Raw genomic sequence first — 26,415 nt, 5'->3', positions numbered from 1 at the left:
TTGATTGAAATAAAATTTATTTTCGTTGCGTTGCAGTTCATACTCTTTTTGGTTTCATTGACACGCTACATAAAAAACGAAGATTGAAGTAAAGTTCACCAAAGCAAACATAACGACAGCGCCAACAAAGGATCCGGCTTGGGTAAACACCCCGCAATAAAACAAGGCTTTGTGTCCACCGTACTGACGTAAAGCTGAGGCTATACAAGCCTTAACGTATGACAGTAAACCAGTGAACAATATCCAAAACAAGATCTAAAATGACAAGATATATTCAACAAAAGTGAGCCGAAACAGAGACGGTATTGCTTAAATACCAATAGAGCTTCTCCAGCCGTAGTCCCTACGAGTGGAGAATTGGGACTCAAGACGGCGGTAGACAAAATATAAGCTCCACTGACGGCCCCGGCCAGCGTCAAAATGGAAATCACGTCCAGCCTGATTGTCCACTTGTAAAAGGCTACGAAACTCGCTAACGGATTGGCGATATTGGATAACGTTACCGATAAGTGATACGCGATGTTACCGTAAGGTAAACAGGAATAAGTCTGAAACAGAAACAATCTAAGCAATTACCGTTTCTGTGGTCATGTATTCCCAGACCTTTCGGGACTCACTTGAATAGCTGGCAGTACTCCGTTAGAGAAACAACAAATGACTCCCTGCAAAACCAGCAATGATTTATATTTTACTCTGCTCAATTCACCTGTCTTGAGTATGGGGGTTGTTTGGCTTTGTAGCTGAGAATCACCGTGACTAGAGGAGGTGTCTGCGGCATAAAGCGTGTCTTTCGACTTGGCATCTACACATTCTATTTCCGCTCCCTCGTGGTTAATCTTTGAAGTTAAAATCAAACATTTTGCTTTTCAAATAATGATGAAAAATTAGTAAACGTACTTGTTCCGTCAAAGCAACGGGGAGCGTATTTAACAAGACAAACGATATCCAACTGACTAGGAGCATACACGTTAAAAAGATGAAGAAAGTTTCTATGGAAAATCTGGCCGGAGTGTACACGGGCGTAACGGTGAAATTGTACTGTTCGGTAAAGTTGTCGTACTCCGTGGTATTCCGGCATTCAGGGTTCCCACCGACCCCTTGACCAAGGGCGACGATGGCCGGTATTAGGCCGCTTAGTCCCTCCCCGACGATGTATGGTATTAAGTAGGTCTGTTTAAAGTTGCTCATGAAGGGCAGATAAAGGACGGAAGACGTACAATCCACAAACGCCAGGAAGAAGGTCAACACCAGGAACGCTACGCTGAACGTGGAAGAGCCCACTATCGTCGTTTTGGACCAGAAGAAGATTAGCAGGAAACAAGACGTGGTTCCCACGAAGAGGGTGCCGTGAATTAAGTATTTGTCGTATCCCTGGAGAAAATAAAATGGCCACGAGTTAGTATTGATTATTCCGCCTAGAGAGTTTAAAGACGGGATAACAAAATACAAGCCGTGGGTACTTGTCCCCGAGACCTTTGGAAGGCATCGTTTCCTGAGGACACCGTAGAGAATGGGTCCGATATTGGCCAGTTGTGTGATGACCACGATGTAGGACGCCAACTGACCCGCCTCAGGCAAGCGAGGAATCAACAGCGGAAGTTCAACCCATAGTCCGTTGATTTCTATCCAGGAACTAATGCCGAAAAGAGCGGCTAGTACGCAGACAAAATTGTTCCGGCTCGAAGTCATCTGTGCTTGATCATACGGTATTTAACATTGCTTAATTCTGTAATTGAATTTGATAAAAATGTATACTGTTGCGTTCTTACTAATAGTAATAATCGATACCCCTCCGCAAAATATGTTTCCTATCTGCACATTTTGGCGGGAAAGCTAAATTGGTAATTTTAGGTGTTTTTCAAATAAAATAATCTGAATCTGACAGCACTGCTATCTACTTTTTCCGACTGAATATTTTTGCCTGGCAGCGCTGTTACTCTCCATCGAATGATCAAGGATTCTTTAAGTATTTTCAAGAATGTATTGAAGTTACTAAGAATATTTCAGCATAGCATTAACCCCTGGTGCCTTCCTCACAGCTTTAGGGGAGAAAGTTCGTCTGCATTTAAGGCGCGTTCAAGGTCATACCATATAGCAAACTTGAATGGGAAAGCAGACGAATTTAAGCTACAAAGGTTGCGAGGATGGGAATCAGAATCCTGTAGTCCAATATTCTTAGTAACTTCAAATCTTCAATACATTCTTGGTATTTTGGAATGATCGACACCAATATTTTTCTAAACTGTCGCGGTATTGTTCGACCGTAATTTTCAATTAGCGACTAAGACTATGAACAATTAAATGCAACTATCGAAAAACAGAACTATTAAAATAAATTATTGGTAAAAAAGAGAAAGTTTATACAAATGGTTACAGGGAGTTTATCAGCGTTGCCAGACGTTCTATAATTATAGGAAAAATCTATAATTTTGCCACAAAATTTTCGGTGTCCTATAATTTTAACAGTGTACTATATAGGGCGTTTTTTCCGTTTTTTCGATGTTGATGACCTATAAATCCTATAATCTGAAAATCTCTTACTGTAAGCGTTAACCGTCGAAGAATTTATCGGATAGCAGCCGACAAATGCGATGAATAAAAGTGTATTTATTATTTTTAATATTTTATTTATTTAAAAAGTTTTATTTTACCATACGTCAATGGATTTATTTGAAAGTGAAATTTTATCAAACATCAGTGGTATATCCGATGCAAAATTGAAATTACCGCCAAATACAATGTGTCCTGTAATTTGAACTGGAAATCTATAATTTTTAGTCCTTGGGCCTATAATTTGATTTTGGCTATCTGGCAACGCTGGAGTTTATTCTAAATCAAAATTTCGTCTGCTAGCACACGCCAAACTGGTTCTTAACAAGCGCCAGTTAGCCTAAGCGTCTGTTAAACCCGTTGACAGTAATGATAAATTAGTATATCCACCATAAATATGGAACTTACTTTATCCAGATCAGGAATAACCGATAACGTTTACAACAATTTTACAATATATAAAATTGTAAAAATTATGTTTTCCTACATGTATCTATCATAAAAAAGGGCGTGAATTGGATTACGTAATGAACACTCACGATTTAGGGGTATTTAACTCTGTCAGATTTCACATCAAAAATAAAGCCGATTTTATCTATTGATAATGCACGTCAAACAAGTCCAACTTAATTCCGTTCTGACGAAGCAATCACTTTGATATGAAAGACCCTTAAGTCTAAACTTAAACCAGTATTTCTTTGGTAAAAAGTCAACAATTAAATATCCCACGATTTGCGAAACAAACTCTTGGTAAGTTGTGAAATTTGGAAAACCAGGATATCCGCTCACCGCGGTGCGCCTTTCGCCCTTATTGAAAACTAAGTAAGAAAGTAACACAATCGTATCCAAAACGTACATGACTCTATCTAATTGATAAGATTAGTAAAATATTTTATTGTACGTGTACATTTTTTTAATTTAATGTTTAATGAGCGAGGGTACTCTTCAGATTAGAATTACCCATGTAAATAGATACACTCCAAATAAGATTAAAATCACTTAGAAAAGCAAATTGTTAGTCTTTCATAGACACTTCATCAATACCACAAAACAATAATTATACACCAATCGAGTATTTTCATTATACCAGTTTTGGCATCCGGAACAAAAGCCATTTTAAAAATTAAGAAAAGTTGATGAATACCTCAGATAACACCTACCTGTTTTTGGAAAGAAGTTATCGGAAAATAAAACTAATTTACGAAAATTTCGCCAACCAAAGAGGCTCACGAAAGTTGAAACGGGGGGAATAACGAAGTGGGGATGAAAATATATTAGTAGCGTCTACCCATTTTTTACCCCCTTAAATTTCCTGTATGCATTTTTGCTTCAGCTATATAGATATTTTTTAAACTGGGTATATATATATATTGTTGGCCTGTAAGGAATTTCAAATGTCTGGTATAGATAATAATATTATTCCACGACTTTTAACCATTACTCGGTCCAGTCAGTCCACCCTCATTTAAAGTTTGCATGGATTTCCCATAATAACTAGCCATTTTTTCCGCCTTAATGGTATTTCAAGTTTGAGTGTGGTCGGGGGGCAAAGAGTTCTCGGAGGCAGGTTAGGGGGAATGCGAATAATATCCCAAAGGAAAAAAAAGGAAGGGATTTTTCTAGGGATGAAGAATTACATTTAAGCCTGGGTTACTGTCTCCGTATCACCATTCCAGCGGACGCAACTCCATCAACTATCGTCCGCAATTAATGGCTCCTAAATATTAAAAGACAATTGAGTGTGTGATAAATCGCCAACTCGTGTTTGGTAGAGCTACGATTCAAGTTGTTGTACGGCCGGTTCGATTTTTCCCGCCTTCTATCTCGGGGTATCCACGTGGGATTCCATAACAGACGCTTTCTGTTACATTCACACGAAGTGCTATATAAAGGAACGGTCATGAGTGGCGAAGAATCTTCTTCGTTTTTCCATCCTCTCGTCAGCAGGGATAAATCCGAGAATAGCGAGGATGGCAAAAAGTCAAAGTTCAACGCTTTCAGGTATCAAATTTTACTAGTTTCCGAAGATATTTTTTTCAATTTATATAGGAACAGACTGAACAGTAATTATAATAATTTTAAACGGAGTTTAACTTCCATATTTATGGTGGATCAACATTTAACATTTTTATCACCAGGTTTAACTGAAGCTAGGGGTGATTGGCGCTAGTTACGTATTGACGAGGCTTAGGTCGTAAGATTAACGGAAGTTCATAGGCCTAAACTACCCTAAGACCAAAAGTCGTCCGAGTTGCTATTGTTCTTATTTATTTGCTATCGTCTAATTTATCGTGTTTTTTTTTCAAATTAAAACGCGATTGCTAGTATGCAACATTTAACATTCTAGGCAATGCACTACACGGTGGTACCTGACTACCTGTACCTAAAGTAACGTGATACCAAAGATATCGGAGGTATGGCAAAATGTACACCTAGACGTAATAGACAGAAAACTTCTTCTTACAGGCGTTTTTATTTGACGCAAAGTTCTACTTAAAGGGGCACAGCATCGTTTAAATGTCCGTGACATAATTACCAAAAGTGTGCAAGCTCCTATACTTTCCCATGCTAAAGATTTATAGAATAGATAAATAGATAGATGACATAGAAGACTAGGCTAGGATGAACTATGCACCTTTTTTATGGTTTGTTCTTTCGTTTTTTGTATTAAAACGTAGATAGATGGCAGTAGCGTTTCCGTCGAGTGACAAAAATCAAAACGCTTGCTAGCCTTCTCCAGGTGGCATTATTTCTACTTTTAAACTTATTTCCCTCCCCAATGTATACCCTTCCCTCTCCACTCCCCTTTTTACTTCGCTCCTAACATTCAATGAAAAAAGGTTCGATTGACACACTTTTGGTCATTATGTAACTTTTGTTAACACGAAGAAGGGCCTCATACAATTCGGGTCGAATTTTTCAAATGATTCTGTGATCCTTTAAGGGCGGAATTTTCGTCCGATCCACATTATAAAATTATTCGTAATATCAGAAGTATATACCTTTATTACATATAAGTATTCATATAATGTAGAAAAATGAAACATGTGCCTTCGCAGGCTCGTGGCACTTTTCAATTTCCCGCCAAATCGCGTTCAGGTACCAAGAATATAGCTTTTGTACGGTCTATAAATTTTCAATTCCAAAACGTAAAGATAGATGGCGATCGTTTGAGTGAAACCTAACAAACGACCAACGTGGTGAAACAAACGCTTTCCCTTCCACTGTGCAACTAACGCGAAGCTATAGTGAGTCTCCCTGAACCAAAAGGGACCTACCCGGGGTGGGAAAATAACTGAACTGAACTGAGCAGCGTCATGAAAAATTGAAGGTGGACAAAGTTTCGTTACTATGCGACGGTGGGATTTTGCAGTCCCATATTCTTGGGTACACACGTATATTCTTGGTCTAACCATAGTCTAACAATATAAAATGCAGAGATTACATTTAATTAAGTTATTTTTAAAAATAATTCCGCCAGGCGAGTTGAAACAATATAGGATAGTTTGGCCAAATCAATTCCGCACTCCTACATCCTACCGCTTTCAGTTATCAATATCAATTACTGTAAAAAGTTCAAAGCAAAATTTCAAACCCATCATTATTTCGCTATTTACCTATGACGAAATTTCAAGTCTATCAACTTTTACAACGCGGATAAAACAAAACATTTTAAAATATTAGGTCTCGGTAATAATCTTGCATCTTATGAATAATTTATAAGTTTTTACAAAAGATAAAATGAAAAATAAATTTACTTTTGAAAATTGTTCACGATCTAAACAACTACGTCATACGTATCGTTTCTCGCTGATTGATGGGGTAGCCAGAAAAGAAGGGGGCATACGGATAAACTGGAATTAATAATCACCAAACGCATAGCGTTAATAACTCACGTTCTTCAACTTCCATACAAAACCAAGAGCTCTGGAGATATTTTCTAGTGAGAGAAAAAGTCATTATTAATAGGTCGTTCACCTTGGGCCGCTGGAAAAACGGAGAAGGAACATCGAAAAATTAAGGCCTTTCCAAATTTCACTACGTTCACCGGATTGCGTTGAGAAGTATTTTGACGTAATGTGAAGCGGTGAGGACTTATGTATCTTCTCATATGTAAGATAATCACTCATAAAGTGTTCCATAAAACTGTTTTTTATAATGAAAACGTGTTCAGGGTAATGACGTAAATTACGTTACTTCCAACAGCCGTGACGAAAAACGCGTCATCCACTTTTTAGATGGGAAAAGAAGGGATTTTGAAAACGCGCGTTTCAAGCTTTGACAATCTGTAGTTCAAATGCATGTATACACACATTTCCTGTTTGCATTTATCATGATTAATTAAAAGTTCCTTCCTCGCGTTTGATTGTACAAGTTAAATCTCTTTAATAGACAGGTTAAGCAAGGCGCTCTAGAAGTTTGAACGATGTCTGGAGTACCTTAACGTTCGTGAAGAAAATTTATTTAAAAATCGATTAATCGTATTGAATTTTAACACATGTACATGACGATAAGAAAAAAGTGTTTGCATAATATTAAAGCACGCCTTACGTATGGTAGTGAGCATTGTCTAAGCCAGTGATTTTCAAGCTTTATTTTTCGCGAAACCCTTTGCTATCAGAAACAAAATACGCTAGATTATAAATATGTTATTTGACTTTTCAATTTAAAGCAGTATTGACGTTTTTAACACAATTTTACATGTTTTCTAGACCAGCTTGTTAATTAGGATATTTCATGGATAACCAAAAATTCCACGAAAATCCCCTGGTCGTCACGAATAACTATTAGATATCTATTGAACGTAGATTAGATATCCATAGAACATACTTATATCTAAAAGGATATTTTTAAAATCTCTGGTATGTCACTACAACATCCCTCGGATATTGAATATCCTCCGTTTTGATATCTATCTAACCTGGATATATGGATATCTTACAGACATCATGAATATCCAAAGTAACATCCCTCGGATATCTGTAAGACCTTTTCGTGTTTGCTGGGATGCTGTTCGAAAAAGAACAACTTACCTCACTGACAAAGGAGACTACCCGAGGTGGTTATCTCCGATTTGGTTCAAACTAGGGTGGTAAGTAGACCTTCATGTAACTTGAAAATCCCTAAAAGGGTGGACAAGAATGGGCTTTCGTTTTGCCATGACAACCAAAAATTTTTTTCTCAACTTAAAAACTGATTACTCGTATTTACCCAATATATGTATATTTACTCATATTTACCAAAATTTAAGTATATTGGTCCAAATGTACCAGATTTAGCTATGATCTGAATTATGTATCTAATTGATGAACCTTTTTTATTTTTTTAAAAAATATTGTTAGAGAAAATCAGTTTTTAAGTTGTGAAAAACATTTTTGGTTGCCATGGCAAAACGAAAGCCCATTCTTGTCCACCCTTTTAGGGATTTTCAAGTTACATGAAGGTCTACTTACCACCCGAGTTTGAACCAAATCGGAGATAACCACCTCGGGTAGTCTCCTTGTGAGTATTTTTGAGCTAGAAAATTCCAATATTCAATATTTTTTATTTAAACGCGTAAATATATTACATGACTTGTCACATAAGCTCGATAGAAATATGGCGTCGTCTTCCAGTGCATTAAAATATTCAACTCCGTAATATCGGTGCTTACGTAGACACCGGTACTATAGACGCGAAAAGGAAACCGTTGAGAGTGATCACGTGACTCTCGACGTAGACGTTTAAACGTCTTTCACGCTTTGCTTAACCTGTCTGTAATTAACCTTATTCTAAACCATATCATCAAACGTTTGAAAAAAGTCTTAAAAACAAAGTTGTAGTAGCAAGGCCAGAAAATTCTCGATTTCAGAAAGAATTATATCGTACGACTGAAAAATGGCCGGAAATTTGATTTGGGTACATTTGTTCGAATTTCATTCGTCCGAACGGTGGTTCAAATGTCCGAATGCCGGAAAACAGGATCGTATGTCCGAAAACGTATTTCATTTGCCCGAAAAATTTATCACAACTTTTGTTGGTGATTTACTGGCGAATTTCATTTGTTCGAATAATTGTTTGTCCGTTTTTTCGAACATTAGGAATTAGTTTTTTTTTAAATATTGTTAATATTAGAAAATAGTAACATTTACGTGAACCTAACCTAACCTAAAATATCCACAACATTGATCGATATTAATACGAATATGAAGTAAAATATACAATATAGCAGCAATTAAGAAAAAAAAACTTGAACAAACAACGATATTTACAATGTAGTTTTTTATTTTTTATTCTTTTACTAAAAAAAATCCGGACCAAAAAAACAGCAATAAGAAATACTAATTTAGCGACAGAATTCGGACAAGTGATTCTACCGATTCGGACGAATGAAACAAACAAGTTGTCCAATTCGAACAATTGAAACATTTGTTATTTCGGCGGTTCGGACTATTGAAATTCGAACATTTGTTCCACCGTTCGGACGATTGAAATTCGAACAAATGTACCTACCCCGGAAATTTGAATGTGGCCGAAATATTAAAAAAATCAAAAACATTTGTAACGCTCAAATGAAGTTAGGCTAATTGAAAAATAATCTCGATAAAAATATTTTCAGGTACGTTAAGCTCTTATAGTACCATAACGTACTCGCAGTCCAAATTATCGAAAATAGCGTATTATATATAGTACGCCGATGAAGTAATCGTACGGTCCAAAAATTTGCTCGCAATTATCGACAGTGTACTATAATTATCGTACGTCTGGCAGGTCGAATTATCGAAAACCAAATGGCGTTGAAATAATCGTACGGCCGGAAAATTGAATCGCAATTATCGACAGTGTACTATAATTATCGTAGTCTGGCAGGCCGAATTATCAAACACAAAACGGCGTTGAAATAATCGTATGGCCGGAAAATTTACTCGCAATTATCGACGGTGTACTATAATTATCGTACGTCTGTCAAGTCGAATTATCGAAAACCAAATGGCGTCGAAATAATCGTACGGCCCAAAAACTGTCTCGCAATTATCGACAGTTTACTATAATTATCGTACGTCTGGCAGGACGAATTATCGGAAAACCAAACGGCGTTGAAATAATCGTATGGCCGGAAAATTGAATCGCAATTATCGACAGTGTACTATAATTATCGTAGTCTGGCAGGCCGAATTATCGTAGTCTGGCAGGCCGAATTATCGAACACGAAACGGCGTTGAAATAATCGTATGGCCGGAAAATTGAATCGCAATTATCGACAGTGTACTATAATTATCGTAGTCTGGCAGGCCGAATTATCAAACACAAAACGGCGTTGAAATAATCGTATGGCCGGAGAATTTACTCGAAATTATCGACCGTGTACTATAATTATCGTACGTCTGGCAGGATGAATTATCGAAAAACCAAACGGCGTTGAAATAATCGTATGGCCGGAAAATTGAATCGCAATTATCGACAGTGTACTATAATTATTGTACGTCTGGCAGGACGAATTATCGAAAAACCAAACGGCGTCGAAATAATCGGCCCATAAATTGGCTCACAATTATCGACAGTGCACTATAATTATCGTAAGTCTGGCAACGCTGACTAAATGTCATCAATTCGATTCCACCGATTTGTAAAAAAAAAAAGGGTGGGGGGTTTAAAAAACCAGTCTGTTTCAATTTTATAAAATGAAGGGGAAAGTATTGTGCAAGGTCTCTGTTCAGCGACGCGTATCGCTTACTCCAATACTCCACAAACATTTCGACCTTAAGTTCCAACTGGCCCACTATCAGCCTCGATATCTGGGATATTAATTAGAACTACCCCAAACCGATTTTTTAGTTCCCGGGTTCGTCAGTGAAAGGTGCTGGATCGGGTGCTTAAGTTCAGTGCGGAAAAATGTTACTGGAAATGAAGGTCCCGAGATGAACGGAATTAGCCACTTTTGCGCTGATCACACTTTCATACTAGATTTGGACATAACCGAAGAGTTCACAGAGTAAGAAGGACTTATATATAACTATTATCTAATCCCCCCCCCCCAGGCTCCAGAAAAACTAACACCGTTTAAAATCCAAGGGTAAAATTATAAACAAAACATATGGTCTAGTAGACGTGTTATTTAAGTGGCTTATAATTGGGGAAATGCAGGGCTATGAAACTGTTCAAGTTATCATTTGGTAGTTGGTAACACTGTATAGCCCAACCCACAGAAAATTCACGCTTTTTACAAATTTTGTAATAATAATATATAATAATACTATATAATAGAACATAAAATATCATTTAGTAGATCCAGAACGAAACCAAAAATAGATGTAAAATAAACTTTCAATATAAAAAATATGCAACCATGCAACTTAAATTAGTCATAGGCAACTCCATAATAGAAATTAGCAGACTGCAATTTCTGGCTCCAACTCTATAGACGCCTGCTTTAAAGAAAAAGACCATAAACGCGGATCTGGAGGTGGATTGGGAGTCATTATCCCTACCTGTAAACAGGGTTGGCACTTTTTTATTTTTTTAATATAAATCAAAATAAAGTTATTTTATTTAATTGAATTTATTAATTTTTATACAATTATAGACCCTTTTCCGGTATAATTAACGGATATTTTACTTTTATCAGTTAGCTAATCTGGAATTAAATGAAATCTTAATTAAATTGAATTTAATTTATTATTTTAGTTTGCTCAGATTTTCTATGTATTTTAATTTTTAAGAACCTATTTTTGGTCATTTTTCATTCCTCCATTGAATACAGCAATGATTTTTTTAGAAAATCACTTTATTTAAATCAAAATCAACCCCCCTTGCCCGTATATAAATAACAGCCTCGCATTTAAGTCTGCCGATTTGTATATGCAGTTGCCTATCCTTACGACTGGATTCGGTTTCAGGCATTTTCGACTGGTAAATGCCTTATCTATTCTACTATTACGTGTAAAATAATTTAAACCATACTTGTACTTCTTGTGATAATCAGCTAGGCTAATAATCCTTTGTTCTTATACGCGAGTTCAATTCGATTGGATATACCGAAATATAACGATGTAAAATTCACTATAATTTCGCTGCGACGTTCTACCTGTTGCGAAGTACGCGATAAACTGAGGTATGAGTACTCGGATATTACGTAATCGCCCGTTGACGATAAAGGTATAGGTAATTCTACCTACTATATTCCCAGAAATCAAACCATTACAACAAAAAATATCAAAGAAAATATATATTGTCTTTCATATTAGTTATTGTTAAAATCAATAACATAATAATAATAAGTATGAAACTTCCTGTTCTTCCAATGTTAATTTTTTAACGAAGGTATAAATTATCACGTGGGTAACGATTGAACACTCTTTGTTACTAGTCTTTCGAACTTCCGCCAGACATTTTTTTTATTTCAAATCAGCCAAGGCCTAGTGAAAATTTAAACGCTTTCAAAAGAAAAATAAAACTTACTTTTAAATATAACGATGCATTGTTAAATGGGAATATGAATTTGACAATTATAAAGACTCGTTTCGTTCCTGTAGATTGTTATTTTCCAATTTGAGACCAATGCGAGTTTTCGCTCGTATTTATCGCCATCAAACTAACCAGGAATTTCCCGTTAGAAAACATCCGATTACGCAATCGCTGTGACAGATCTATCATTAATAGCATATGTAACATAATTGACGGCTTTTAAAATTCATTTTGCGCGTGAAAATACCTCTACATGTTATGGTCAAAAAAGCACGCAAAGAAGGCTGTGTGCCCAAGACATGTACCTGTAGTGTCGCGCGCTAAAACGTCATTTCAAAATCCGTCAATTATGTTACATATGTTAATAGGAATCATTCAGTGTCATACTTACTGTTACGTTACTTATGTTATTACGAACAAGGAAAGCTTCATTTTTCTTAGAGGAAAAACATTGTTTGATGTAGTTTCAGCGCGTGTGGAAAGACAACTACTTTAAAATACGAGATAGAATCATGGCCAAAATATCTAGAGATCCGAAGCTGTCATCGCTAGTGGATTTCGCCTTGAAAAATCCAAACTTAAGAAATGAGAAGGAATTATCTTTTTCTTTTACAAACGCAGAATTCGAGACTAGTTCTTTAACGAGTACCCGATAGAAAAAGTATAATTTAGTTATTATGTGGCTTATAATCGTTCCGCGAAGACGCGAAAGTTATTTCTCGAAAGGTAGGAGGGGGGAGAGGCAGCTGTGTCGCAAAACTCGCCATTTTCGCGTCTACGGAAGACACCGTTACGGAACTTGGATTTGGACTGAGATTGCGATGTCCCCAGTAAAGGTTGCGTACCGAAATTTCCCCGAAATTTATCCGTTTTAACGCGAAAGAAAAAGGGAAACCTCGACCCCCTTTCCAGGATATCGGCGCTGCTGGGCTACTCGCGAATTAGAGCTTGTCCACGGTTACCACTTTTTTTTTAATTTGCATCCCCTTTTTGCTGTATTTGTTCGAACGGAAAATACACGGGTTGGCCGCTAGCGGTTCTATTTATGAGAGAATCAACGTTGTTACGGTGTCTTTGTCATCTCATATGGGAAGTGTTAGTCACAACCAAGACCACCGACTCTGGTATCAGCCGTTTGCCACCACATTTGCAGGTAGGCCTTGAAAAGATTTTGTTGGTTTCGCTACTATCAAATCAAAAGACAGCCTCGTACGCGAGTTTATAATTTAAAACTATTGATAGTGGTTTTTTTATCGTTGATAAATATTTATGCAATTTTTGAGGGGGAAACGAATATGACCATAAGTCGCATAGTGGACGTAAGTATGACACTGATTTGGTTAACGGTAGTTTGTCGCGTAATTGTAAGTGTAAGAAGAGGAGACTCGTCACATTCCGATTCGATTATGTCTAAGTACAAGTTATTCTTACTGTTTAAAATGTTTTAATTTTCACTAAGCCTTGGATAATTTTTAAAATTTCTCGGACATTTTAACTGACATTTTCATTGAATAGTAAGCGCTCGCAGATGGTTCTTAGTCCTTGGCCACCTAATGGTTTATATGGTTATTTGCGAAACGGTCTATTATTAAAAGCATAAGTGGCATAATTACCCCAAGTGTGCTAATAAGAGCCTTTCCCATAGAAATTCATCAATGAGAGCTTGTTCTACACGGACCAAAGAAACGTAGGACTCGCGAATTCCGATCTAGTACCCTATGTGGTCTTTGTAATGTTCCCGCCAATTTCGTCCCCGAATAAAGTGACGTAAATGACGTCACTTTTTCCAGTGACGTCATTTACGTCATTTCCGTTAAACAAGGTATCATTGTAAAATTTATCTTACTGATACACTTAGGGTAATTATGCCACTTATGATAAAAGTAAGTGGCATACTTACTGACATTATATTACTTACGATATGACGTGGTTTGATAGTCAAATTTTTTTATAAAAATATTTGAGTTCAGCGTAGTTTGGTTGCTTAAACCAGGTACGACGAATCACAGCGGTGAGTTGGAAAACTATATTATTCTGCACTTCACTTTTCTGCGCAAATTTTATCTAAATGACGTGTTACCTGCTGTACCAGATGGTACAAACTAATTATTATCATAATAAGATACGAAACGAACCATACCCGGAAATTATATATCAATTTTAAAGAATGTAAGTACGCATTTCATTTGTATTGAAAAAAATACCTGAAAATAATAATAGTAAATACTTTTAAAAATGATTATCAAGAGTTTTTCCTAGTACAGATATTTTTCTAAGAATTAGATGTAATGCTTGGTTGAAACACTAACAAGGAGAGTACCCGAGGTGTTTATTGCCGATTTTGTTGAAAGTCGGGCGTAATGTAGACCTATATGAGAGATGAAATTTCCCAAAAGGAGACGTTGCACTACCCATTCGATTTGCCATGGCAACCGAAAATGTTTATGACCACTTAACGAGACAGCGTGTAATAAACAACGAAAATCGGCTTATACAAATAGTTTTCCTGATAATAAGTTTAGCCCGCGAAGGTACGTGTTTCATTTTTACGTTCTAGTCGGATACTTCTCTCGTAATTGCTATATACTTCTGGTATTCATAATGGAACTTTAGATGTTTTAATAATATAATACACCTTTACGCAGTCTGTACGACCTTCTCTTCAAACTTTATCCCAAATCGCGTACCAATCGAAAGTTTAAGTTTCCTATCCAAATCGAGTATCAATAAAAAAAAATTCCTAAACTAAACAAAGATGTCCTTCAACCGTAAATAAATCTTTCAGCCAAATTGAAATTCTCATAGTTCGCGTGGGTTTTTTTTATGTCGTTTCGCAGACGTACCAGATCCCTGAACGCACCGAACCCCATTTACCAATTCGGACCTTGTGGCCGGATTATGAAAAATTCCGCCATGGTCATGTAAGTGATACTATCTTTTTATCTATCTTTCTAAACGTAACTACTATGTCAGATATACTAACAGGACGATTCAAGATCCGGCCAGCCAAAGATTGACTTGGAACAAACCGCCGCTGACGGTGTTGGTAATCAAGAAAGTCCACGATTCTTTGGTCATACAGCCGTTTATCGACCTCATCAAATGGCTTAGTTGCGTAAGTATATAGGCTTCGAGCTTAGGAAATATATCGACATCAGACATCTGCCTTAATTTATATTCCTACTACACCCAACTTTTACTATTTTTCTGCAAATTAGGTTGGGCATCCCTTTAAAATGATACTACCTCAAATAAAACGTGGGGTCAAATTTCACCTCTCTCGGAAGACATACGCGCCTCCCACCATCTCTACTATCCCCATCGGCCTTGGATATGTAGTGTTGTTAATTTTCCGGAAAATTTTCCGAATTTCCGCAAATTGGAAAAATACAAAATTGAAACATAAATTACTTTTTAAGGGTTTTTAATGTTTTTAAATTTTTATCGATATAAAATGTCTAACATCAGTAAACATACTACAAAACATTAATAGCGTTACATTGTTAATCAGTTTAAACTAGTCTATAGGTTTAGTTTTACTTTTATATTCGAAAAAATGAGGCGAAAATTCCGCTTTATTTAAATTTGCAAACAATATATTAGACTAATCATCGAATAAAAACTTTTTTTATTCTTTTTCGGAAAAATACGGAAAATTTTCCCACTTACAATACTATAGTATTTGTAAACTACGTAGCAAACAAACGGAAAAATAGACGAAGAAGCAAAGATTCAGTAGCGCGATCGAGCGCGAGACGTAATATTTATTTATCTAGATTTCCAATAATTCTTTGAGTTTCTCGAGATTTCTATTATTTCTTTGGATTTATCTAGATTTCTATTATTTCTTTGGATTTATCTAGATTTCTATTATTTCTTTGGACTTCTCTAGATTTCCAATAATTCTTTGAGTTTCTCGAGATTTCTATTATTTCTTTGGACTTCTCTAGATTTCCAGAAATATCGAAAATATTTCAAATATTTCACCTGTATTACTAAATTTCCAGAAATATCGAAAATATTTCTAATATTTCTCCGGTATTTCTAGATTTCCAGAAATATCGAAAAAATGTACGTTTATTTCTCTAGATTTCCAATATTTATTCTGTATTTCTAGATTTCCGGAAATAACTATTTCGATTTCTCACTATTTGTACACCAGATTTCTTAAGTGGCTTTCCCCTCTGGAAAAACGTCACCGGCGTGTGCTTTAATCGCGTCGAAAGACGTCAGTTGTTAAGGAACCAATGAGATATCGGGCTGATTTGATTTTGTTTAGGGGGACGGATCTTTTTGTTAGAACGTGAGTGGGACTCGGAGCAACGCTAAAATCGCCTCTACATAGTCATTATCCCTAAAGAGGGCCGTCTTTTGGCCTATCGAAAATAGGCAATTGCCTATGGCTCGTATCCAGGGGTGGATTTAGGCATGGTCTTTATGGGCTGCCGCCCAGGGCCCCGTTCAATCGAAGGGACCCCTTCGTGGAAAAAAAAAATAAAAACATTTCAAATTTAGAATTTAAGAAAAATTAAATTTTCCATTTACCTTGCAAAATGCATTGGATAGGCCGCAAACAGTGTTAGTCCAGGGCCCCCAAATTTAACGGTCTGCCCCAGTGGTGTAGTCCTAAAACTAAAAGAACCGGGGCGCTACCTGGGTACGGCCAACTTCGATTTCGCGCAGAATCGAAGTTGGCTGTACTGGCCGGTATAAATATACGTCCAACTTCGATTTTTAGCGTGATAGAAGCAGGCCGTATCTAGCTAACTATTTTAAATTGTTATGCTATTTATAATAAATTCACACACCGTTTATTCGAAAAAAAAAATGATTTACGAAATAGAAGCAAGGCGCGCCCGGGCAAGTTGAAAAAAGAGGCAGGGCGCGCCCTGGATAAATGGAAAAACCAAGGCGGGGCGGGGCCCTGCCTTTGAAAAAAGCACCGGGGCGACGCCCTGTGCCGCCCTGGCCCGACTACACCACTCCGCCCCTGCTCGTATCCGAGAGGCTGATCACTCGCGTAATCAGCATACAACCCTGAAGCTTTCACTGTAGTAATTACACAGAAGTAATTACATAACTGATTACCAAAGGCTGTAATCAGTTTCGTATGACGGAAATTGGTGTACCGAATTTTAGGCAGTGGTTAACCCCTCGCCCGTATCTTTCGAATGTTCCGTATGCCCATATAAACTGCGTTTCAACAATCGGATTATTTTAAAAAAGAGTACAGAAAATGCTTTAATCTAAACAAATGTCCAAGACATTAAATTAAAATACTCATGGGTCCCGTGTTATGTTAAAATATTTTACGTCAGTAGATATTTCGTGAATAGAGAATGAGCTGTAAGCCTGTATACGAAAATTTCCAAACCGCCTAATTTCCCAACAGAAATGGTCCGTCCGTCATTCACAAATCGTAAAAGGAATTGTTCAACAATTCCATAAATTAAAAACGAAGCTAGCGTTTATATCAGTCAATTTTAGGTTCCGATTAAATAATTTTACATTATACCGACGAAGTAAGCGTCAGATCTCGCGTTTTAATTTTTAGTAGGCCTTGGTCTTAAGCAAAAATTAGCTGGCGAAGGAAATTCCTCGCCATAGTTACCCGAAAGTTGCACTCAGCGCCAAGGTCGCTTCCGGTGTACGTGTGAACTTGATAATCCGGTTGATAATGGTTTTAGGTGTCAGCAAGCGTTTAGATAGTGCCTTTAAAATAGAGATTTACATACTCATTTCATTATCAGAATAAGAATTCTTAGGGACAGGGCCGTGTTAGCAGATTTCCGGGTCCTAGGCAAGGTCTTCAAACCAGGCCGCTATACTTATTGTCTTTTATTTTCTGAGTTAATTGATTAATAATTTTTTTTAAATATTATCAACAATTTTAATCTGTCACTATATGATATATAAAAATAATTTAAATATTTAATATTTTTAAAGTTTAAAATTACTTTATTTTCTTTCTGACTTTTGTTTAAAAAAATTGTTAAATAGACGTTTCAATAAATCATCCTCCAAGGAAATAACCAAGAAATAATATTTCGGAGAGCCAGGACCTGCAAGTAACTGTTTATATAGTGCTTGTTAAAATAATGGAAACTTTTCACCGATACGGTAGAGCAACAAGTGTTTTCTTTTAACCAGGTAGCTTTTTTGACATATTAAGGCTTGGCAAAAACACGACGTTCTGTTTACAGGTTAAACGTTTCCATTATTACAACAAGCACTATATAAGCAATACCTTGCGGGTCATAGCTCTCGGAATTATTACTTCTTGGCGATTTCCTTGGAGGATGATTTATTTGAGCGCCTATTGAAATATTAATTAGTCCTATCTAGCTGAAGTATAATGTTTCGTCTATGTAGACGATGTTTTAAGGTCTTTTTGTTGTCTTTGCAGGAGAAGAGAATGGTGGTTTTCATTGAAGCTTCCGTTCTAGATGACGCCCATCTGAAGAATAACCAATCTTTTTGGGCGGTTAAAGAGAAACTATGTTTCTTCAAAGAAGGCAAGTATGAGTAACTTTGCACGGTTCGGTTTCAACTTTGGTGGGCCGGGTCGGGTTCCAATTTTGTATTTTTCAATCAGGTCGATTCGGGCTTTAAGACTAGCCCGACTTTTATCTTGGTAATCTTCCACTTCTTTTTACATACATAATTCGCAACCGAAAGCTGTCGCTACGCCGCCTTTTGGTTGCTGTAGAAAACTAGATAGATAACGTATTAGCAGGCGCTATTTGCGTATGTCTTCTGGTATCTGAAAAAATGAAAAAAAAAATTGTAAAGTTGAACACTTGACCTTATGCGCCATATTTTGGAACCCCAGAAAAAAATTTTATACTTTATTACTTAGGACCCAATCGAGATAGCTTAATTTCTCCACCACATTCCTCCCATTTTCCTAAATAATGTGAATGATATTAATGATAACTTACCACTTTTTATGTGATTATTTCAATTTTCAAGGCCCCGAAATTATTAATATTTTAACCTAAAAATCTGATAAATCCGAAATCACTGCCTCGCGCAGTGTAAATAGCGTTTACCCACTTCGAAAACGCTGGCTGCGTTCAGTAACTCTCAATGAAGTATCTGAAAAATGATTTTCGTTGTGACCGTTGCTAACGTGACTTAGCATCTTGTTGAACACTTTTACGCTTGTTGTAAATTCTGTAAAATATCGTCTGTTGCGGCGTCTGCAGCTAGCCTTACTCCGTGCTACGACATCACGTGACCGTTGAGCAACGGAAAAAGCTGCTCTTACAGCCGATGACTTCGTTGCTCAACGGACGGAAACGTGGGTAATCGCTTCGTTACAAAACCGTCAGTTCTCTGAATTCGAATCTAGGGTACCGTTAAAGTTGGGTGATGAGTGTTGCCACCTACCGACCGAGTTTTAAATTGAATGTATGAAAGCTAACCACTCCGCCTTTGCGAATATAGGTGGTTTCTTGTCGCCTGTTCTCGGACTAAAAGTGTACTCTTTCTACCTTAAAACGTTTTATTCGCCTGTTCTGGGAATGAGAATCACTCCGCCCCATAAACTATTCGCTTGTTCCGGAGTATTAGGGTTACTCTTTTTACTCCTGTAAAGGAGGTGTAAAAGAGTAAATCGTATTTTGTCGTCTGCTAGCCAGAATTTATATGCTAGAAAGGCCACAGGCAGCCATTTTGGAAAAACCTTTTTACTTCGACTCAAACTTTGCCACCACAGAATCTGAGTAAACTGACGTCATAGAGTTACTCTTCTTACCCTACTCCAAAATCCCGGAACCAGCGAAAAGAAACCACCTAATGACGCAAAAATCGAAAGAGGACAAACCTTAGTTACAAAATATGAGAGAGGTGGGTTCAGAATCTCTACAGTCCCATATTCAATAAATTCTGCCAAGCAGTACTGTTGTTGATAACCCAAATTTTTACCGAGAGACACATGCCGCACATTCCCCTATTTCTTCCACTGCTAAAACCAGAATTAAAACTTTACAGGGCAGGACGACATCACGGATAAAATAGACTTTATAGTGTGTCTAGGCGGCGATGGGACGCTCTTGTATGCGTCATCTCTTTTTCAAGTATGTTATTATAACGAGGTTCGTGATCGAGAGACCAGTCCTCTAAGTAGACGACACGAGTTTTTTCTATTCTGAAATAATCCGTTATCTGCTTAGAGTTCCGCTAGCGCGGTAACGAGCCTACCATTGTTTACATTGTTGTAAAAAAGAAGGGGAAAGTAGGAGGCGATATTAACATTTTGCAGTATTTCCTCAGCAAAGTGTCCCGCCGGTAATGGCTTTCCACTTGGGCTCTTTGGGCTTTTTGACGCCTTTCGAATTCGACAACTTCCAGGACCAAGTCACTAACGTTCTCGAAGGTACCGAGGTTTTTGATACTTATTAAAATCATCGTTAAAAATACCGTTTTAAATAAGTTGATCCTAGCCTGTTATGGAAACTGAAGAAACGGTGTCATTGCTTTTATTTCTGCAAAGCTCTTACAAACAATTCTAGATAATGACGTCTGTTAAATAGTGGTTGGGCAATTAATCTAGAAATGTCGGTAGTCTAATTACAAAATTTATTCTCTATACTTAGTTGCAGGTCAGTACTTTTACTGATTATACGAACCTTGGTTTCAGGTTAAAAAAGGCAAAGTATCTAGTAGATTTGGCGGTAAGATACTAGCTCGAATTTTCGGTAAATCGTCGGCGGGAATCTCGAATTTGGCATGTTTACGGTTGAATTTCTAAGCATACCTGCGCGTGTTATATAATTTTGGAAAATACCGTCTATTGCGTTATATTTAAGTGATAATTAATTAATTAAGATAGATAAGACTTAATTAGAAACAGTTGTAATAATTTATGTTTAGTACTACTTAGTGAGGCATACGTAAATAAAAACCGTTTGGTGACTCCAGGGTAAGTGTAGAACAGGTAATGACGATATTACCACGTTGATGTACTTAAAGGGGCTCCAAAGTTCGGAGGCAAAATGTGTGTAAAGTCAGTAAAGTGCGAAATTTATGGTTAACTCTGCCAAGCGAGTGAGGGGTTGGGGGAAGGAAAAGCATGCTCAATTTTATTTTTTTTGCCACCGAACTTTGGAGCCCCTTTAAAGGTGCGATTTGATGATTGCTTAGGAGCATAGTTCTAAAAGTACGCTATAATGAAGCTTAAAAATAATAATCTACATTAGAAATTTATTGATCACTTTGAAATTTACGGAATAGACATTTCCTAAAATGGATTAATATAACACGCGTAGGAACCTTTAGGAATTAAAAAAAAAAGAAGCGAAATTCGAAATTCCCGCCGCCGATTTACCAGAAATTCAAGGTATTATCTTTCCGCCAAATGTACTAGATATTTTGCCTTTCTTTAGCCCGGTATGATAAGGGCCAATCGCCTTGCTCTTCACCGGCACCCTCCCCCCGCGATGACTTAATTTCCCACGGGCCTGAAATGTAGGTGGAATCTCTATTATTTTTACAAATCTAGTTGGGATCGGCTTATTAATGCTTCTGAACGCTATGCAGGCATGTAGACTGTGATGTCACTGGGGCCCTAAATGGGTTAGAGTGTGCAATAACTGGTGGCTTTACCGGGGAGTCGGGGTCCAGCTCTTGTAACCCATAAGGGTGGTGGCGCACTGGGAGATGTTAGCTCTGATCAAATGGTCCTATCTCCACCTCCGACTTCGGTCAGGTTTGGGTTGGAAACTGAGCTTCGGCTCAGGCTAACGGAGAGGGTAAGGGCAAACTGGCCGCCTCGGCGGATTGGGTACCTGCTGTGGGGCGTCGGGCCTCCGTATTAGGGCACGGTGGTCCTGTTTCCCGGCCTTTTGGAGCACACCGGGATCTCCGGTGCCAGCTGTGCGGGGTTATGTGAACCGCTGTGTGCCCGTCGTTCCCCTTTAGGAGCTCTCTCCAAAGGGTATGACTCTTTACCTCCGTAGGTAGGGTGTTGGCTGGAGTTGCTATAGCATCCACTCTTAATCCCACTGCTGTGTGTGAAGTGGGGATTGGTCCACCCATTGCTGCACCTTCTGCTGGGTTGAGTGGCTGGCGTCTAAGGTGCGACCATCAGTATTAGGCTACTACTACCCAGGGCTTCCACATTTGATGTCTAAAATTTCCCTCTGGCGATAATTTCATTTAACAAAAAATCCCTTTTATACCATTTTTGGATTGGAAATACCCATTTTCATCCTTCTCTATATTTTGGAGCTTTTAGTACTAATTTATATAAATATTCAGTTTAATTCTGAAAATAATTCTAAATATAAGGTTTTATTTTGTACAAAATTTCTTAAATTTGAATAATTTTACAAAATCCTCAAAAGTCGCAAATGGATATGTAGATCATGACTTTCATTATTATTTAACGTATTGGAAATATTTTTTACACCCGTGTCTCAAAACATATCCATGGACTAAATTTACATTTAGAGTACGACTACAACAGGCTTTGTTATCAGAAAAGCTAAAAAGTCCCTGTCTTCCCGTGCTAAGAACACTTTTCCCTCATTTCTCCCCCGCGAAATGCCGTTTTCCCTCACTTTTCCCGTATTCCCTCTTAAATTGCATTATTTCCTTTTAGCATTTTGGAAGGTTGAAAAACCCCGGAAAAGGGAAAAAATCCCCGCACTGCTACTACCGATGCTGATTTTGTCACCTGTCCGGGCTTGGGGACGCTGGCGTAGGGAACTATGATGATAGGCCTTCGGTGGTATGGCCCCTGTTGCTAGGTACACACTGTGATGTCAGTGGGGTAATTTTGGGTTACTAGAAAGGTTTTATACTCCGGGAATTTTTCGCGGGTGAATGATACCGTCATAATCGAAATCTGATGTCATGATGCCATGTCACAAGACCCCTTTTCTAAGCCCCTTTCTCCCTCTAGTAAATGATTATAGTAGTGATGTGTTAAAATTGTCTTACAACACAGCTCCCCAACTTTTCTCCATGGTATAAAACGATTTCTTTTTTCAGGGCATGCCGCTCTGACGTTACGCAGTCGCTTGAGGTGTATCGTAACCCGGACCCAGGACAAAGGTGGTGTTAAATCGCCACATTCGAATACATTTCTGGTTAGTATACCTATAAGTATATTATATTTTTATATCCATCTCCCTATACTGCTAGTGCATGACACAAAGTTTTAAAGTTTCCGCTGCTTTTTAAAATTTGCCGGTTTATTAGGCTCTCGCGTTAGCCACTGGTTATTTTAACATCCATAACATTATCAGATATTTTTATATCCATCTCCCTATACTGCTAGTGCATGACACAAAGTTTTAAAGTTTCCGCTGCTTTTTAAAATTTGCCGGTTTATTAGGCTCTCGCGTTAGCCACTGGTTATTTCAACATCCATAACATTATCAGATAGAGTTCAGGAAGGATGGGGGAGATACATCATTGTAGTGACGTTCTATAACTATAATTATTAATAATAAGCTATGCAGGCCCGTAGCCACGGGGGGGGGGGCAGGAATTCCCCCTCAAAAATAAATGTTGCCCCCTCAAATCAAATTTTTATTTGCCCCCACCTACCTCCTCAACTTAATCCATTCCCCCTCAAAGAATATTATCTGCCCCTTCATCTTTATTAGTTTTTTAAACTTCTATTCGTTGAAATTTTCCTTTTGGACCACTTGTCTTTGTCTAAGGTTTAGATCGTTATTTATAGGTAACTATTTCTTAATACAAGTTGTAGAGTGGTCTGCTTGAGAAAGCAAGGGTTTTTTGTTGAACACCAAAAACATTTCATGGCGCCACTTATGTTAATTTTCGAAATTAGGTAACGAAAAAAATGTGCCCCCTCACCAAAAGCTAATGCCCCCTTAACGAAATTGTTCTGGCTACGGGCCTGAAGCTATGTGTATAATCCTATAAATTAAAATGTGTACAACTTGCATTGCAACAGACCTGAGACCCTTTTAACAGCGATACAGAGGAATTTAAACAGCGTGGGAGGGATGTCCACAGAAACCCATTAAATACGGTTTATAAGTCTATTTTACATAATCAGACGGTCAGTTGGACGGTGTTAGCTTGGTCGATGTAGAACTTACAAATGTGCATGTTTCACTTTCTTCGCATAAAACTTACGACCTAGTTATGCGAATTACTATTATTAATGAGTGGGGAGAAGGGCAAGATATGTGCCCATTTGTGCACTTCGCCCAGAGGTCCATTGTGCAACCCCAGACCTTATTAAAGCTTTAAAAGTCCAATGTCCGACACAAAAAGGAGAATCCGCTTGGCATACGTGTTAAAGAAATCCGAGGTTTTCAACTGATGCATACCAAAATGCTCGAACCCTTGGGCTGTGTAATATTCGCACCGATAAAGTACATGATATGAAGTTTCCTCTTCAACCTGATAAGCCCTATAGATTGGATCATCAATGATTCCAATAAAGTGAAGATGTCTGTTAAGTAGGCAGTGGCCCGCGAGTAGGCCAACGACCAACCTGATACTGGACTTGGAGAGCGAGAGCAACTCTTTTTCTCTGCCTAGATGGGCCCGAGAAAGCCTGCCTTTGGCCATCCATCTCAAGCCAAAGCTTGAGTTGACGGTCAGTCATAGAATTTGTGATCAGGCCGCGTACTATGCCAGATGGGATAGGAACGGCAGGTTCAGAACTAAAGTACCCATCCTCTGCCACCTTCTTGACCAAGACATCAGCTTTCTCATTCCCATAAAGCCCCCGATGGTCAGGAACCTAATAAAGCTGAACTTTATTGTTGGAGGAGATTCAAAAAGCTATAACCCATTTTAGAAACTCCCAACAGTTTATTAGGCTCTCGCGTTGGTCACTGGGTATTGGAACGTCGATGACATTCTCAGATAGAGTTCGGAAGGAGGGGGGTACATCATTGTAATGACTTTCTATAATATTAATAATTATAAGCTGTTTAACTTGCATTGGAACAGGCCTGTGGCCTTTTAACAGCGATACAGAGGAATTTAAACCGCGTGGGAGGGTTGTAGATAACCCAGCCACAGATAACCACTAAATACGCGTTATAAGTTCATTTTACATCATCAGACCGTCGGTTGGACGGTGTTCGCTTGCTCGATGTAGAACTTACAAAGGTGCATGTTTCACTTTCTTTGCATAGAACTTACGGCCTTGGTATACACATACTTCTAGTATAACATTTAATAGTAAGAAAAACCAAATTGAGTGACACACGAAATTGTCTTTCTACACTATAGGTTTTAAACGAAGTCGTTGTAGACCGAGGTCCATCACCCTATCTTTCAAATATAGATCTATTCATTGATGGAAAATACATCACCACAGTTCAAGGAGATGGTATGCTTATAAAACAACCCTTTCTTTAACCCTAGACATTGTAATTAGTATAATTATTTGAGTTTGGTTAAGGTTTAATCGTCTCAACACCAACTGGAAGTACTGCGTATGCTGTGGCAGCCGGCGCTTCCATGGTTCATCCAAGTGTTCCAGCAGTCATGATCACGCCCATTTGCCCGCATTCTCTCTCTTTCAGGCCCATTGTGGTGCCAGCTGGAGTCGAACTAAAGATCATGGTCGCTCCTGATGCCAGAAGCACAGCTTGGGTGTCTTTTGATGGAAGGCATCAACAGGAACTGCGCGTTAATGACAGGTGAGATAATGCCATTACAAATGTCACTGGTTTTATAAGCTACAATTAACACTACTTATGTTTTTGTCAGTTTGCGAGTGACCACTTCAATTTACCCTGTACCTTCTATATGCGCACGAGACCAGATTAGCGACTGGTTTGCTAGCCTTGGGGAGTGCCTACATTGGAACGTTCGTAGGAAACAGAGACAAATGGAAGACTATGATCAAATCCAAACACCCACCGCCATAGAAAAGTTGGAAACCATTAACGCCATCCCAGATACAGATTCCGTCATTCTACCAACCAATTTACCCACACCCTAGAAAAACTAATAATCCTGCTTGTGGAGTTTTATTTCTGGGTTGCATTAATTTGTTGACCCAAAAACCAGATTTTTAAAAGTGCGATTCCAAATGCGACAAATACAAAAATGAAACAATGATATTAACTAGTATATTTTACGATACTAGAATTTTTGATCTCTTATGAAATGTTTTACCACTGTGATAGATCGATATCACTGTTATATTGTAAAAAACAACGAAATTGTTTGGAAAAGGTTAGAGCGCATTTTCACTTAGTTTTTTAATTGTCATCTCTTATAATATTTTTATTTTGTATTTTTGATAAATATATAATAAATGTGAAATTTTATCCACAGTTTTAGATGAAATAGCATTTCTAAGATATTATAAACATGACACTTAGCAGGATCACAATTTATCTGATAAATACAACTTACAAGTCAAACAACAGTTTGACTCCTCCCAACAGTAATTTTTTATAGTGCTGATAC

The 26,415-nt window shown here is 37.8% G+C and overlaps 2 protein-coding genes across 10 annotated transcripts; one reads left to right on the top strand and one right to left on the bottom strand.

Moving 5' to 3' along the window:
* Window positions 1-12,135, bottom strand: LOC149925884 (solute carrier family 52, riboflavin transporter, member 3-A-like). 5 transcript variants are annotated; one of them, XM_090161973.1, is made up of 6 exons: window positions 11,989-12,135; window positions 1,474-1,726; window positions 898-1,371; window positions 618-836; window positions 318-548; window positions 1-255 (listed from the first exon to the last, which is right to left on the bottom strand). In XM_090161973.1, exons 2-6 carry the CDS (start codon window positions 1,687-1,689, stop codon window positions 55-57), a joined length of 1,341 nt encoding a protein of 446 aa, XP_090018099.1. In that variant the 5' UTR covers window positions 1,690-1,726; window positions 11,989-12,135; the 3' UTR covers window positions 1-54. The 5 variants fall into 5 exon arrangements, with proteins under 5 accessions (XP_090018099.1, XP_090018097.1, XP_090018101.1 ...); XM_090161971.1 differs by lacking the exon at window positions 11,989-12,135 and adding an exon at window positions 11,491-11,623; XM_090161975.1 differs by lacking the exon at window positions 11,989-12,135 and adding an exon at window positions 6,529-6,623.
* LOC149925883 (NAD kinase-like) lies at window positions 4,298-26,285 on the top strand. Of its 5 annotated transcripts, none has more exons than XM_090161976.1 (10): window positions 4,298-4,551; window positions 14,832-14,915; window positions 14,980-15,109; window positions 18,401-18,509; window positions 19,990-20,075; window positions 20,272-20,374; window positions 22,993-23,090; window positions 25,225-25,324; window positions 25,397-25,637; window positions 25,708-26,285. In XM_090161976.1, the coding sequence occupies exons 1-10, from the start codon at window positions 4,451-4,453 to the stop codon at window positions 25,940-25,942; spliced, it is 1,287 nt and encodes a 428-aa protein (XP_090018102.1). In that variant the 5' UTR covers window positions 4,298-4,450; the 3' UTR covers window positions 25,943-26,285. The 5 variants fall into 5 exon arrangements, with proteins under 5 accessions (XP_090018102.1, XP_090018103.1, XP_090018105.1 ...); XM_090161977.1 differs by lacking the exon at window positions 4,298-4,551 and adding an exon at window positions 10,203-10,522; XM_090161979.1 differs by lacking the exon at window positions 4,298-4,551 and adding an exon at window positions 11,619-11,641.
* The last annotated feature ends 130 nt before the right edge of the window (window positions 26,286-26,415 follow it).

The sequence above is a fragment of the Leiobunum rupestre genome, chromosome 10, assembly GCF_980474605.1.
Source record: "Leiobunum rupestre chromosome 10, qqLeiRupe1.1.hap1, whole genome shotgun sequence".
Taxonomy (NCBI): domain Eukaryota; kingdom Metazoa; phylum Arthropoda; class Arachnida; order Opiliones; family Sclerosomatidae; genus Leiobunum; species Leiobunum rupestre.
The sequence above is the reverse complement of the archived record's forward strand: the minus strand, read 5'-3'. Positions and strand labels throughout refer to the sequence as shown.

Excerpts from the sequence above, each read along its gene's own strand:
- LOC149925883 (XM_090161976.1), top strand. The coding sequence starts at position 4,451 with ATGAGTGGCGAAGAATCTTCTTCGTTTTTCCATCCTCTCGTCAGCAGG. Across the intron at positions 4,552-14,831 it reads TCAAAGTTCAACGCTTTCAG|ACGTACCAGATCCCTGAACG; the intron begins GTATCAAATTTT and ends GTCGTTTCGCAG. Across the intron at positions 20,375-22,992 it reads AGTCACTAACGTTCTCGAAG|GGCATGCCGCTCTGACGTTA; the intron begins GTACCGAGGTTT and ends TTCTTTTTTCAG.
- LOC149925884 (XM_090161973.1), bottom strand. The coding sequence starts at position 1,689 with ATGACTTCGAGCCGGAACAATTTTGTCTGCGTACTAGCCGCTCTTTTC. Across the intron at positions 1,372-1,473 it reads GGAAACGATGCCTTCCAAAG|GGATACGACAAATACTTAAT; the intron begins GTCTCGGGGACA and ends TATTTTCTCCAG. Across the intron at positions 256-317 it reads CGGCTGGAGAAGCTCTATTG|ATCTTGTTTTGGATATTGTT; the intron begins GTATTTAAGCAA and ends TTGTCATTTTAG.